The sequence below is a fragment of the Bison bison genome, unplaced genomic scaffold (genome assembly GCF_000754665.1).
Source record: "Bison bison bison isolate TAMUID 2011002044 unplaced genomic scaffold, Bison_UMD1.0 scf7180017864042, whole genome shotgun sequence".
Taxonomy (NCBI): domain Eukaryota; kingdom Metazoa; phylum Chordata; class Mammalia; order Artiodactyla; family Bovidae; genus Bison; species Bison bison.
This window is the reverse complement of record NW_011494614.1, coordinates 561616-576256: the sequence shown is the minus strand read 5'-3', so window position 1 is coordinate 576256 and position 14641 is coordinate 561616. Positions and strand designations below refer to the sequence as shown.

The window sequence follows — 14641 nt, the reverse complement described above, 5'->3', positions numbered from 1 at the left end:
TGTATGGATGTGAGAGTTGGACGTGTGAAGAAGGACTGAATGCCGAAGAACTGATGCTTTTGAACTGTGGTGTTGGAGAAGACTCTTGAGAGTCCCTTGGACTGCAAGGAGATCCAACAAGTCCATTCTGAAGGAGATGAGCCCTGGGATTTCTTTGGAGGGAATGATGCTGAAGCTGAAACTCCAGTACTTTGGCCACCTCATGCGAAAAGTTGACTCATTGGAAAAGACTCTGATGCTGGGAGGGATCGGGGGCAGGAGGAAAAGGGGACGACAGAAGATGAGATGGCTGGATGGCATCACTGACTCGATGGACGTGAGTCTGAGTGAACTCCGGGAGTTGGTGATGGACAGGGAGGCCTGGTGTGCTGCAATTCATGGGGTCGCAAAGAGTTGGACACGACTGAGCGACTGAACTGAACTGAACTGAATAATGAGCAATGTTGAGCACCTTTTCATGTGTTTGTTAGCCATCTGTGTGTCTTCTTTGGAGAAATGTCTGTTTAGGTCTTTTTCCCAGTTTTTGATTGGGTTGTTTGTTTTTCTGTTATTGAGTTGTATGAGCTGCTTGTATATTTTGGAAATTAATCCTTTGTCAGTTGTTTTATTTGCTATCATTTTCTCCCATTCTGAGGGTTGTCTTTTCACCTTGCTGATAGTTTCCTTTGCTTTCCAAAAGCTTTTAAGTTTAATCAGATTCCACTTGTTTGATTTTGTTTTCATTTCCATTACTCTAGGAGGTGGGTCATAGAGGCTCTTGCTTTAATATATGTCACTGAGTGTTCTGCCTGTGTTTTCCTCTAAGGGTGTTATAGTTTCTGGTCTTATGTTTAGGTCTTTAATCGATTTTGAGTTTATCTTTGTATATGGTGTTAAGAAGTGTTCTAATTTCATTCTTTTACATGTAGCTGTCCAGTTTTCCCAGCACCATTTATTGAAGAGGCTGTCTTTGCCCCATTGTATATTCTTGACTCCTTTGTCAAAAATAAAGTACCCATAGGTGCATGGTTTTTTTCTGGGCTTTCTGTCTTGTTCCATTGGTCTATATTTCTGTTTTTGTGCCACTATCATGCTGTCTTGATGACTGTAGCTTTGTAGTATAATCTGAAGTCAGGAAGTCCTCTAGTCAGTCAGTCCTCTAGCTCCACGCTTCTTTCTCAAGACTGCTTTGGCTATTCAGGGTCTTTTGTGTTTCCATATGAATTGTGAAAATTTTTGCTCTAGTTCTGTGAAAAATGCCATTGGTAATTTGATAGGGATTGCATTGAATCTGTAGGTTGTGTTTGGTAGTATAGTCATTTTCACAATATTGATTCTTCCTACCCAGGAATATGGAATATCTCTCCATCTGTTTTTGTCATCTTTGATTTCTTTCATCAGTATCTTATAATTTTCTGTGTACATTTCTTTTGTCTCCTTAGGTAAGTTTATTCCTAGATATTTAATTATTTTTGTTGCAATGGTGAATGGGATTGATTCCTTAATTTCTCTCTGATTTTTCATTGTTAGTATATAGAAATGCAAGTGACTTCTGTGTATTGATTTTGTATCCTGAAACTTTGCTAAATTTACTGATTAGCTCTAGTAATTTCCTGATACTATCCTTAGGGTTTTCTATGTACAGCATCATGTCATCTGCAAACAGACTTCTTTTCCAATCTGGATTCCTTTTATTTCTTTTTCTTTTCTGATTGCTGTAGCTAGGACTTCCAGAACTATGTTGAATAATAGTGGTGAAAATGGATACCCTTGTCTTGTTCCTGATCTTAGGGGAAATGCTTTCAGTTTTTCACCATTGAGAATAATGTTTGCTGTAGGCTCTTCATATATGGCCTTTACTATGTTGAGGTTTTTTTGAAGTTTTTATAAATGGGTGTTGAATTTTGTCAAAGGCTTTTTTGCATCTACTGAGATTATCATATGGTTTTTATCTTTTGATTTGTTAATATCATGTATCACATTGATTGATTTGCTTGTATTGAAAAATCCTTGCATCCATGGAATAAACACAACTTGATCATGGTGTATGAGCTTTTTGATGTGTTGCTGAATTCTGTTTGCTAAAATTTTGTTGAGGATTTTTGCATCTATGTTCACCAGGGATATTGGCCTATAGTTTTCTTTTTGTGTGTTGTCTTTGTATGGTTTTGGTATCAGGGTGATGGTGGCCCCATAGAATGAGTTTGGAAGTGTTCCTTTCTCTGCAATTTTTGAAAGAGTTTTAGAAGGATAGCACTAGCTCTTTAAATGTTTGATAGAATTTTCCTATAAAGCCATCTGGTCCTGGGCTTTTGTTTTTTGGGAGATTTTTTATCACAGCTTCAATTTCAGTGCTTGTAATTTGGTTTTTCATAATTTCTGTTTCTTCCTTGTTCAGTCTTGGAAGATTGAACTTTACTAAGCATCTGTCCATTTCTTCCAGGTTATCCATTTTATTGCCATATGGTTGTTCATAATAGTCTCTTATAATCCTTTGTATTTCTGCATTTGTATTTCTGTCTGTTGTAACCTCTCCTTTTTCATTTCTAATTTTGTTGATTTGATCCTTCTCTCTTTTTTTCTTTATGATTCTGGCTAAAGGCTTGTCAATTTTGTTTATCTTCTCAAAGAACCACCTTTTAGTTTTATTAATTGTTACTATTGTTTCTTTCATTTCTTTTTCACTTATTTCTGCTCTGATATTTATGATTTCTTTCCTTCTACTAATTTTTGGATTTTTTGTTCTTCTTTTTCCAGTTGTTTTAGGTGTAAAGTTAGGTTATCTATTCGATGTTTTTCTTGTTTCTTAAGGTAGGATTGTATTGCTATAAACTTCCCTCTTAGAACTGCTTTTGCTGTATCCCATAGGTTTTGAGTTGTTAAGTTTTCATTGTCATTTGTTCCTAGAAATTTTTGATTTCCCTTTTGATTTCTTCAGTAACATGTTGGTTATTTAGAAATGTATTGGTTAATCTCCATGTGTTTGTGTTTTTTACAGTTTTTTTTCTTGTAGTTGATATCTAATCTCATTGTGGTCAGAGAAGATGCATAATACAATTTCAGTTTTCTTAAATTTATTGAGGTTTCATTTGTAACCCAAGATGTTGTCTATCCTGGAGAATGTTCCATGTACACTTGAGAAGAAGGTATATTCTTCTGCATTTGGATGGAATGTCCTGAAGATATCAATGAGATCCATCTCATCTAATGTATTATTTAAGATTTATTTCCTTATTTTCTGTGTTGATGATCTGTCCATTGGTGTGAGTGGGGTGTTAAAGTCTCCTACTGTTATTGTGTTACTGTCAATTTCTCCTTTTATGTCTGTTAGTGTTTGTCTTATGTACTGAGGTGCTCCTATGTTGGGTGCATAGATATTTACAATTGTTATGTCTTCCTCTTGGATTGATCCCTTGATCATTATGTAGTGACCTTCCTTATCTCTTGTAATCTTCTTTATTTTAATGTCTATTTTGTCTGATATGAGGATTGCTACTCCAGCTTTCTTTTGCTTCCCATTTGCATGGAATATATTTTTCCATCCTCTCACTTTCAGTCTATATGAGTCATGAGGTCTGAAGTGGGTTTCTTGTAGACAGCATATATATGGGTCTTGTTTTATTATCCATTCAACCAGTCTTTGTCTTTTGGTTAGAGCATTTAATCCATTTACATTTAAAGTAATTGTTGATGTGTATGTTCCAATTGCTATTTTCTTAATTGTTTGGGGTTGATTTTGTAGATATTTTTTCTTCTCTTATATTTCTTGACTATATAAGTCCCTTTAACACTTGTTGTAAAGCTGGTTTGGTGGTACTGAATTCTCTTAACTTTTGCTTGTCTGAAAAGCTCTTGATTTCTCCATCAATTTTGAATGATACCCTTGCCAGGTAAAGTAACCTTGGTTGTAGATTTTTCCCTTTCAGTACTTTAAATGTATCCTGCCATTCCCTTCTGGCCTGCAGAGTTTCCGCTGAAAGATCAGCTGTTAAGCGTATGGGGTTTCCCTTATATGTTACTTGTTACTTCTCCTTTGCTGCTTTTAATATTCTTTCTTTGTGTTTAGTCTTTGTTAGTTTGATGAGTATGTGTCTTGGCATGTTTCTCCTTGGGTTTATCCTGTATGGGACTCTTTGTGCCTCTTGGACTTGATTGACTTTTCCAGTTGGGGAACTTTTCAACTATAATCTCTTCAAAAATTTTCTTTTTCTATTTCTTTTTCTCTTCTTCTTCTGGGACCCCTATAATTTGAATGTTGGGGCATTTGATATGGTCCCAGAGATCTCTGAGACTGTCCTCAGCTCTTTTCATTCTTTTTACTTTATTCGGCTCTTCAGAAGTTATTTCCACCATTTTATCTTCCAGCTCTCTGATTTGTTCTTCTGCTTCAGATATTCTCCTATTGATTCCTTCTAGAGTATTTTTAACTTCAGTAATTGTGTTGTTTGTCTCTGTGTGTTTATTCTTTCATTCTTCTAGATCGTTGTTAATTGATTCTTACATTTTCTCCATTTTGTTTTCAAGGTTTTTGGTCATCTCTACTACCATTATTCTGAATTCTTTTTTCAGGTAGTGTGCCTGTTTCCTCTTCATTTATTTGGACTCCTGTGTTTCTAGTTTGTTCCTTCATTTGTGCAGTATTTCTCTGCCTTTTCATTATTTTTTTTAACTTATTGTGTTTGAGGTCTCCTTTTCCCAGGCTTCAAGGCCGAATTCTTTCTTCCTTTTGGCTTCTTCCTTCCTAAGGTTGGTCAAGTGGCCTGTGTAAGCTTCATGTAGGGTGAGATTTGTGCTGAGTTTTTTGTTTGCTTCTTTGTTTTTCCCTGTGATGGGTAAGGCTGAGTGAGGTGCTAATCCTGTCTGCTGATGAATTTTCGTTTTGTTTGTTGTTTAGATGAGGTGTCCTGCACAGGGTGCTACTGGTGGTTGGGTGATGCTGGGTCTTGTATTCCAGTGGTTTCCTTCGTGTGAGTTCTCACTATTTGATACTCCCTAGGGTTAGTTCTCTGGTAGTCTAGGGTCTTGGAGTCAGTGCTCCCACTCCGAAGGCTCAGGACTTGATCTCTGGTCAGTAACGAAGATTTCACAAGTGGTTTGTTATGGCATTAAGTGGAATTAAACAAATACCCAAAAACGAGAAACCAAAGATGAACCCCAGACAAATGGCAGTTACAAAATCAGGCAAATAATAATTAAAATAATGGAATATATACCCATAAGCAAAATCAAAACAGTCCAACAAAAATAAAGTACAATAGAGTGATCTGGTGAACAAAGGAAACCAAGAATTATATCTACCAGTTAACAGCAAAACTAAAGCACAAACTGGAAAACATAACTAAATCAAGGTGCCAAGTTGGGAATAAAGCAATGAAAACAAAACTAACAAATATGTTGAGAGTAAAGGAAAGAAAAAAAGAATAGATATGCAAAGATAAATAGAGGTAGATAAAGAAGATTTATTTATATTAAAGATTAACTGCAAGGGGTAAAGAACAGTAGGAAAAGCAAACAAAGGAATAAATGTAGAAAAAAATAATAACAAGTTTAAGAAAATTTAAAAAGAGAAAAGGGAAAAAAAGGAAGAAGAAAGGAAAAAAGGAAAAACTCCCCAAAACAGCAAAACCCCACAAAAAGGCAGAGGTTACTTATAACAACAATAAATAATGTGATGAGAAAAAAAAAGCTTAATTAGATTTCATAGTGCCAATAAAATTGACAACTAGAACAGAAGTTTGGGGGGAGAAAAAAAAGAATCCAAAAGAATCTGTAAAACAAGTCAAAACATAAGAATAATAAATGTTTTTCTTGAGTTACTGCTGTCAGAGTCCTTTCCCTCGCTGGGAGTCACAATCTACTTCACCTCACCTCCCTAGGATGCCCTCCAACACTGTGCTGGCACTGGACCTGCTGTGGGGGCAGCTCAGATTCTAATCTGGTCCTACCCCTGTGTGTTCTTGCCTCCAATGTCCACAGCTATCAGAACTAGTGTGTTTTCTTTTGTGGACCTCTCAATGTCCTTTTACATACTGCATAGACACAGAGTCTGCCTAGTTGATCATGTGGATTTAATCTGCAGGTTGTACAATTGGTGGGAAGGTTTTGGGTCTTCTTCCTTAGCCACGCTGCCTCTGGGTTTCAGTTGTGCTTTTATTTCCAAATGTGTGGGTCGTCCACTGGGGTTTGCACCTGAGGCTACCCTGGAGGATTTGGGTCTGCCCCAGTGAGGGCCAGGTGTGGAGGTGGTGCAGCTGCTTGGGTCACAGGGCTTCTGGCAACACCAGGTACTCAGAGGAGTTGGTGAAATATAGGGCTCTAGAAGGGTATGGCAACCAGTATTGGCCAATACACTCCAGTATTCTCGCCTGGAGAACCCCCCTGACAGATAGAAGCCTGGCAGGCCACACTCCACAGGGTTGCAAAGACTTGGACATGACCAAAGCGACCCTGCATGCATAGATGCAAGACTTTTTTGCCTGTGGCAGCTCTGCCCCAGTGAGGGTTGAGCATGAAAGTGGTGCATCTTCTTGGCTTGCAGGGACCCTGGCAGCGCCAAGTGTTCAGGGACACGGACTGCCTCCACTGCAGGAGTTATGGCCCTAACAGAGTCTTTTTTCAAGCCTCTTATAGCTGGCAATCAGAAGGCTTCTTTGGGCAGTCTTTCTCTGTAGCTCTGCCTGTTCAGGCACTTAGAGGGTTCCCTTGCCTGGGGTCCTTCTCTACTGTTAGGCATGTCAGGCACATAGGGGGCCCCCCTGGCTGGGGTCCTACTCTGGAGTTCAGTGGTGAGGCGTTTGATGGGCCAGCCTCTCTATTTTCAGCTCCCAATGCTGGCATGTGGGGAGAGATAGGCTATGGTGATGGCTCCTCCCCTTACGTGTGACTCAGCAGTATTGCCTTGCTTCCATGGCTGCCTGGCTTTCCTCCACAGGCATTTCCCATCACAATCTCCTCCCTCACATCCCCTTGATTGTTCTCTCCACAGTCAACAGCAGCCCTCGCCCTGGGATTGCTCCACAATCCCTAAACTCCAGCTCCCAGCTGTTGTACCTTCTAGGGGACCTGTGTCCCTGTCTGGGGCACATATGGCTGCAGCAAGGACTGTCTGATTCTCATTCCATTTAGGCTGCCACAGATCAGCTGTTTGCCTCTCAGCCTTTATATTTCTCCTCTGACTCAGACAATTGCCCCGCTGTGGGGACTGGACCCCTGCTTCAGTTCCCCCACCCGCCAAGGGCAGGTCCATCCTAACACTCCTGCTTTTCCCCCTAGTTCCTTCGTCCTATTGAGTTTCACGTGGTTCTATATATTCTTTTCCGCTGGTCAGGTGCTCCTGTCAGCTCTCAGCTTGTGTTCTTCATGCACTTCTGTGTCTGAAGGTGTATTCCTGATGTATCTGTGGAGAGAGACATGCTCCACATCCACCTACTCCTCTGCCATCTTGTTCCTCCTCCCATACTATGGAATCTTATGCAGCCATAAAAAGACATGAAGCATTTAAACATGCTTCAACATAAATTAAAATATTGTACTAGGTGAAAAAAGCCAGTTACAAAGCACCACATTCCATTTATATTAACATACAGAACAGGCAAATCTACAGAGACAGCAGATAGATTAGTGGCAGCCATGTGGGGAGGAGGAGGAGTAACTGTTACTGGGTACAGGTTTCATGTTCTAAAATGGATTGCTGTGATCACTGCACACTTCTGTGAATATACTAAAAATTATTGAATTGTACACTTGAAATGGGTGAATTGTATGATATGGGAATTATACCTCAATAAAGCTGTTAGCCACCCCCCCAAAAAATATGATAGATTGTTATCCAAAACCCCATTAGCCATTTTGGGTTTTATTTTGTTCCCCTCCTGTAATCACCTTCATCTAGGGCTGAGGAGAAGAAAATAACGTCTTTGTTTTTCAGACCTCCTGTTGTGGTCATTTCCAAAATCTGGTCGACTACATCTGTGAAGAAAACCAAAAAATCCAGAGCTCTAAAGCTGAATTAATCAGTATTAACCCTCATGCCGCCCACGGCAGTGAAGTTGACAGACTCAAAGCGAAAGAAAAAGCTTTGCGGAGGTAACAGTGAGCCTTTGATATTGGAACTCAGATAGGCCCACTTAATTAGAAAGCCTTTTTTTTTTAAAGATTTACTTACTTATTTATTTTTGCCTGTACTGGGTCTTCGTTGCTACACGCAGGCTTTCCCTAGTTTTAGCGAGCAGGTGCTACTCTCTTGCTGTGGTACATAGGCTTCTGTCTGTGGTGGCTTCTCTCGTTGCACAGTGTGGGCTCTGGGGTGCAAGCACTTCAGTTGCTGTGTCCTGTGGGCTCCGTAGTTGTGGTCTGAGGGCTTAGTGGCATGTGGGATCTTCCCAGACCAGGGATCGAACTCATGTCCCCTGCATTGGCAGGTGGATTCTCAACCACCGGACCACCAGGGAAGCCCTAGAAAGCCTTTTGTAAAAACAAACCTCATTTTTTCAAAGCAGATAACTTTGTAGATGCATTCCCAGTGAAGAAACAAAAATTGGCTAAAGCAAACCTCTTGCAGTTCCTGGTGGATGTCATAAGAGTCAGAAGGTGTCAGAAACTCAGTGAGCTCACTGACTTTTAGAGTAGAAAATTTACCCATCCCAAATTCTCAGGGCAGTTGGGAATTCCTATTAATATATTAGAGAAATTTGTCCACCAAGTCCAGTAGAAACACACATGCACTGAGTAAATGACTGGGTTCACAAGTAATAACAGATACAAAGAATAAGGAACGGCATGTAAACAGTAAAAATTATAGTATACTTCTTTTTTTGAAAGAAATAGAATGGTGGCTTTTATTCTCAACTGGTGGAGAGGGGAACACCTTATGCTCCTGCCTCAAGAACTGTGCGCCTAAGGCAAGTGCTCACAGTCAGGAGTTGGTGATGAGGAGACAAACGCGACAGGGTCTAGGTTTCTCCCTTTTGCTTTGTTTCAAAGACCGTCATAAACTGGCATCAGTAACCCAGTAACTGCATCTGTCAGCTTGGAGGCTCTAAGGCCTTCTTTCTGACTTGTAACTACAAGGGAAGGGCTGTTATAAAGGTAAACACTGGATAGGGGATGTGTTTAGCATAGAGTCAAGTGAAGTGTAGCTCCTGCAGAGTTAGGGGGCAGAAAAGCAAACTTACTAGCAGCAGTTACAGTAAAATAAACTCGGAATATTCAGGCCTGCTCACTGTTCTCTTTATCTTCTTTGCTCTCAGAGAAGTGAAAAAGAAAAACTCATTCGTCTTTTTCCCTTTTCACTGCTACAGATTCCCCCGTTAGTTTATTCCCTCCATATCAATGGAGGAAGGGAAATACATGTCATTCTTTTCTGGCTGAGGACAAACTTCAATTTTGCTCGGTTTGAAAATGACCAGCTGTTCAGTCCAGAGACCCATCTATCTCCTACTTCAAATTTTCCTTGAGACATGAACCCCAAGAAATCTTTATTGGGGTGATGAGGGACAGATGGTCAGTCTTCTGTAACTTCTTTAATGCTTACACGGGACTCGTAGACACAGTGGGGTCATGGAGTTCTCGCCCTGTTCTATTAAGGGGCTCTGGGGTGACTTTTGTGGTTATTCCTGCTGGATCTGTTTGGAGGAGTGGCTGTAATCTCTTTGGGGGTTTGGGTTTTTCTCTGCACATCGTGTTTATCTTGATGTAAATCTGTGTCATCTGATAAGGGTCCTTCTGTCCAGGTTGGAGATAGTCCTTTGAATAATGTCTTTTTCAGAATGTATAATCCTCTGGTTGCAGGTCACGGGGCATCTCACAGTTAGAGGCGGCTTTATCCAATGAAATACATATGAGGTTTGTCAGGGTGGGGGCAGGAAAAGCCAAGCGGCTGGCTTGGATTTCTTATAGCCCTTAGCTAACCGGGGCCTGTAATCCTGCATTCTGAGAGTTTCCTCTAGGTTCACCACAGGGCTGCAGTCGAATGAAGGCCTGGTGGCAGCTATTCCCCTTTCTCAGGGCCTGCTGACCCACATTGAACGGCTACAACCGCTGATTCCATGTCTCAGGTCTTTCCTTCTTGGTCATGAATGACCATTATCCTCCTGGAATTTAGGCTCTGGGTCCTGCTTTGGAGTCATCTATAAGTGATTCACCACCACCTCCTCCTTCTCCCACCACACTGTAGTATAGTATTTTAAACTTGGAACACATTTCAGACTTGTGCATCATGTTTTTAATTTTGTAGAAAACAAGAACGACAAATGGCCAAACACTATGAAATACTAGCAAAAGAACAGCCTACTTTCTCTGAAGAAGGTAAGTTCCTCAAAGCTGATGTTATAGATCAGGTATACATCAGAGAGCTCATGTGTTTGACCGAGGGCAAAAACTGATGTATTTTAAAAATAATATTAAAATTTTTCATTTTGGTCAATGCCTCAGTCAAAATGGCTAAAAAGTCAGAAAACCCCACTTTTCTATCACCTGGCTTTTGAAGTTTTGAGTCTTCAGTTCACTGCTGTTATTGACTGAAATAATTTAGCAGCATGTATAGAGCACTGACTTCGACTGGCTTCCCTTGTAGCTCAGTCGGTAAAGAATCTGCCTGCAATGCAGGAGACCCAGGTTCAATTCCTTGGTCGGGAAGATCACCTGAAGAAGGAAATGGCAACCCACTCTAGTATTCTTGCCTAGAGGATCCCATGGACTGGGGAGCCTGGCAGCCTACTGTCCATGGGGTCACAAGAGTCGTACAGGACTTGATGACTAAACCACCACCAGAGAGCACTTGGGAGCTTTCCAGGTAGCATAATGGTAAAGAACCCGCTGGCCAATGCAGGAGACATAAGAGATGTGGGTTCAGTCCTTGCGATCAGAAGATCCCCTGGAGGATGGAATGGAAACCCTCTCCAGTATTCTTGCCTGGAGAATACCCATGGACAGAGGAGCCTTGTGGGCTACGGTCCATAGGGTTGCAAAGAGTCAGACATGACTGAAGCGACTTAGCACATAGCGCATTTTACAGAGAGCTAGAATGAGCTTTTGAGTTCATTGTCTCTCTTTTAGTAAAACATACATTCCATTTTGTTTCAAGCTAGGATATGGAAAGTCTGTCAAAAATGAATCAGATTCCTTTCTTATAGATGGGCCCCATTGGTCAGCTGGCCAGTACAGCTGCAGTACTAGTACAACTGAAGGGGCATCAATTTTAGAATCAGAAGTTCTAGAGTTATATTCTTGCTTTTCTCCTTATAGGCTGCACAATTGGAGTTAACTTTTATTTTTAATATTTCTGAGCATCAGGCTCCTCTGAAACTCAGAGCTATTGAAAAATACTTTGAGAACATTTTTTTTCCCCCAACTCAATCCCTAGTATGAAGTTCCTTGGGATTCAATTATTTCCTACTAAACCTATGGCCAAAAAATTCCACATAATGAAAATCATTATTTTTGTTCTTCCAACGAAATGAGAATGTTCTCATTTTTTTAACAAAAGAGGGCCCCTCAATTTAATTTAATGAAGCTCCTGATTCTTCTTTCATTAAAAAAAAAAGTCCAATGGAAAAAAGTGTCCAATGAATCAATGCATTTGTAATAGAGTTTGAAATTTCATTTTAGAAGAGAGATTTTGGAAAGTTTTAAACATATATATATTTTCGTGTGATTCTTGTCCCATTAGATGCAAAACACTATAAAACAATTTCTTATCAACTTTCGGTGGATATTCCAGAAATAGAGTCAGTTAAGGAAGAACTAACTGATTATCAAGTGGACAAAAGAAACATATCCATTGTTTGCTGTGATTCTAGGATAGCATGTGGAAAGGTAATTAGCTTGTAATTTTTTAATTTGCTACTCTTTAAAAACCAGTTTTACTTAAAATTATAAAAGCTGTCTCGATGAAGATGGTGGCTTGGTTACAGGATACGTTTAACTATTAGTCATAAAGAATTGGTACAGACTTGGCCTTTTAACTTCTACTTTAGAATAATGGGCTTCCTTGGTGGCTCAGTGGTGAAAAATCCACCTGCAATGTAGGAACTGTGGGAGATACAGGTTCGATCCTTGGGTTGGGAAGTTCCCTGAAGTAGTGCGTGGCAGCCCATTCCAGTATTCTTGCCTAGAGAATCCCATGGACAAAGGAGCCTAGTGGGCTACAGTCCATAGGGTCACAAAGAGTCAGACAAGACTAACGTGACTTAGCATGCACGAACGCAGACTTTATAACAATACCTTACGTGTGTCTTATGAGGGGCTATTTTGGTTAAAGCCTTTTTACTTTAAAATGTGATCACTGTATAGTGAGGAACATTTGGAACCCTTTAGAAACCTAAAATCAATGGTAGAAAATCACCAGAAGTCTTAGCCTCATCCCCAAAATCATGATTAATATTTCAATATTATCTAGATCTGCACCGCCCAATGTGGTAACAAATATTTCACATGGCTATCCAAGTTTAAAGGAATTAAAATAAAATAAAATTTGAATTTAATTCTTCAGTCACACTAGCTAAATTTCAAGTGTTAAATAACTGTGTGTGACTAATGGCAACCATATTTCAAGGCAGTTATAGAAAACTTTTATGGTCAATAAAAGTTCTATTAGCACTGTTCCAGAGTTTTTAAGCATAGGTTTTTGTTAACAGACCTGTAATTATATTACATATGTAATTTTTTCTACTTTTAACTTTGTGTTATTGTGTTACTCACTCAGTTGTGTCCGACTCTTTGCTACCCCATGGACTGTAACCCACCAGGCTCCTCTGTCCATGGACAACAGTACTGGAGTGGGTTGCCCTAATTTTCAACAATTTTCCCATGATACTATATAGCTTACATTGCTGTTGTTTAGTTGCTAAGTTGTGTCCTATTCTTTTACAACCTCATGGACTGTAGCCCTCCAGGCTCCTCTGTCCATGGGATTTCCCAGGCAAGAATACTGGAGTGGGTTGCCATTTCCTTTTCCAAAGGATCTTCCCAACTCAGGGGTCAAACCTGCATTTCCCACATTGGCAGGGGTATTCTTTACCACTGAGCCACCAGGAAAGCCCATAGGTTACATTAACATCATTTTAATATCTATGAGCCTTTTCATATAGTATCTAACCATTCTACTGATATTGGAAATAAAAATTATTATAAGTTCTTTTGTTTTACTAAATAATGTTGCTTTGAATATCCTTTTGTATAAATTTATTTTTATATAAGTATAGAATCCGCCTGCAATGCAATTTGATTCCTGGGTCAGGGAGATCTGCTGGAGAAGGGATAGGCTGCCCACTCCAGTATTTTTGGGCTTTCCTAGTGGCTCAGATGGTAAAGAATCCGTCTGCAATGTGGAAGACCTGGGTTCGATCCCTGGGTTGGGAAGATCCCCTTGAGAAGGAAACAGCTACCCACTCTAGTATTCTGAGCTGGAGAACTCTGTGGACTATAGCATGCTAGGCTTCTCTGTCCATGGGATTCTCCAGATAAGAATACTGGAGTGGGTTGCCATTCCCTTCTTCAATATGCAGAGTATATTATGCAAAATGCTGGGCTGGATGACTCACAAGCTGGAATCAAGAAGGCTTCGAGAAATATCAACAACCTCAGATAACGACAGAGAGAGTTGGTGATGGACAGGGAAGCCTGGCATGCTGCAGTCCTTGGGGTCACAAAGAGTCGGACACAACTGAGCAACTGAGCAACAACAACATTACAAAGTATAGTAATTAAGATGGTGTAGCTTGGGGGCAGGATAAACAAAAAATCCATGATACGGAATCAAACTTATGCACACACAGACATCTGATAGGTGCCAGCAGTAACACTGCAAGGTAATGGAGAAAGGAAAATGTTCTCAACACCTGGTGCTGGGACAGTTAGATATCCATAGTTTTTAATGAAGTTGAAATAATATTTCATTCCCAGTGGATTAAAGACTTAAATGTGAAATGTAAAGCTACAATGATTTTTTAAAAAAATAAGTGAGTAGCTTTATTATTTCAGGTTAGGGAAAGATTTACTAATTCTAAAAAGCAGTATCCATAAAGGAATTGATAAAATTTAAAAGAAAAGCCAAGAAGGGAGATATTTTATAGCACATATGATATACAAAGGGCTTTTATCCTAAATGTATAAAGAATTTTTATAAATCAACATGAAAAAAAAGTCTCCCTAGTAGAAAAAAATGAACTAAAAAAACTTGACGACTTCTCCAAGGAGAAAATCCAAATGGTCAATAAACATATGAAAAGATGCTCAACCTCATTAGTAACCTAGGAGAAGAAAACTGAAACCATAATTAGAGATCAGTGTACACTGGCAGAGGAGCCTGGTGGGCTACAGTCCATGGGGTCGCAAAGAGTTGGACAAGACAGGACAGAGCGACTAAGCACACACACACACACACGTATGTACACACCTATCATATTGGCTAAATAAATAAATTGTAAAGTCTGATACTACTGAATGTTAGAAAGGATGTAGAATAACAGTCATTACAGTTTAGCCTGTAGTGGGAATGCAAATTGGTACAACAGCTTGAAAATCATTTTAGCAGTTTTTTGTAAAGTGAAAGACACATATCCTTTTGTAAAGTGGAATTCAACAATTATTCCTCTGGATATAAGATCTGAGAGGAACTGGGTACCAGCATACATGCAAACGAGTGTTCAGAGTATCATTATCT

General features: G+C 39.7%; 1 protein-coding gene across 1 annotated transcript in view; it reads left to right on the top strand.

The window, feature by feature from the left end:
* Positions 1-14641, top strand: part of ERICH6 (glutamate-rich 6) — a 45601-nt gene that overhangs the window by 13517 nt on the left and 17443 nt on the right. Inside the window, exons 9-11 of the mRNA XM_010835416.1 lie at positions 7907-8064; positions 10214-10284; positions 11648-11793. Coding sequence (XP_010833718.1) covers positions 7907-8064; positions 10214-10284; positions 11648-11793 — 375 coding nt within the window. The remainder of the gene's footprint in view (positions 1-7906; positions 8065-10213; positions 10285-11647; positions 11794-14641) is intronic.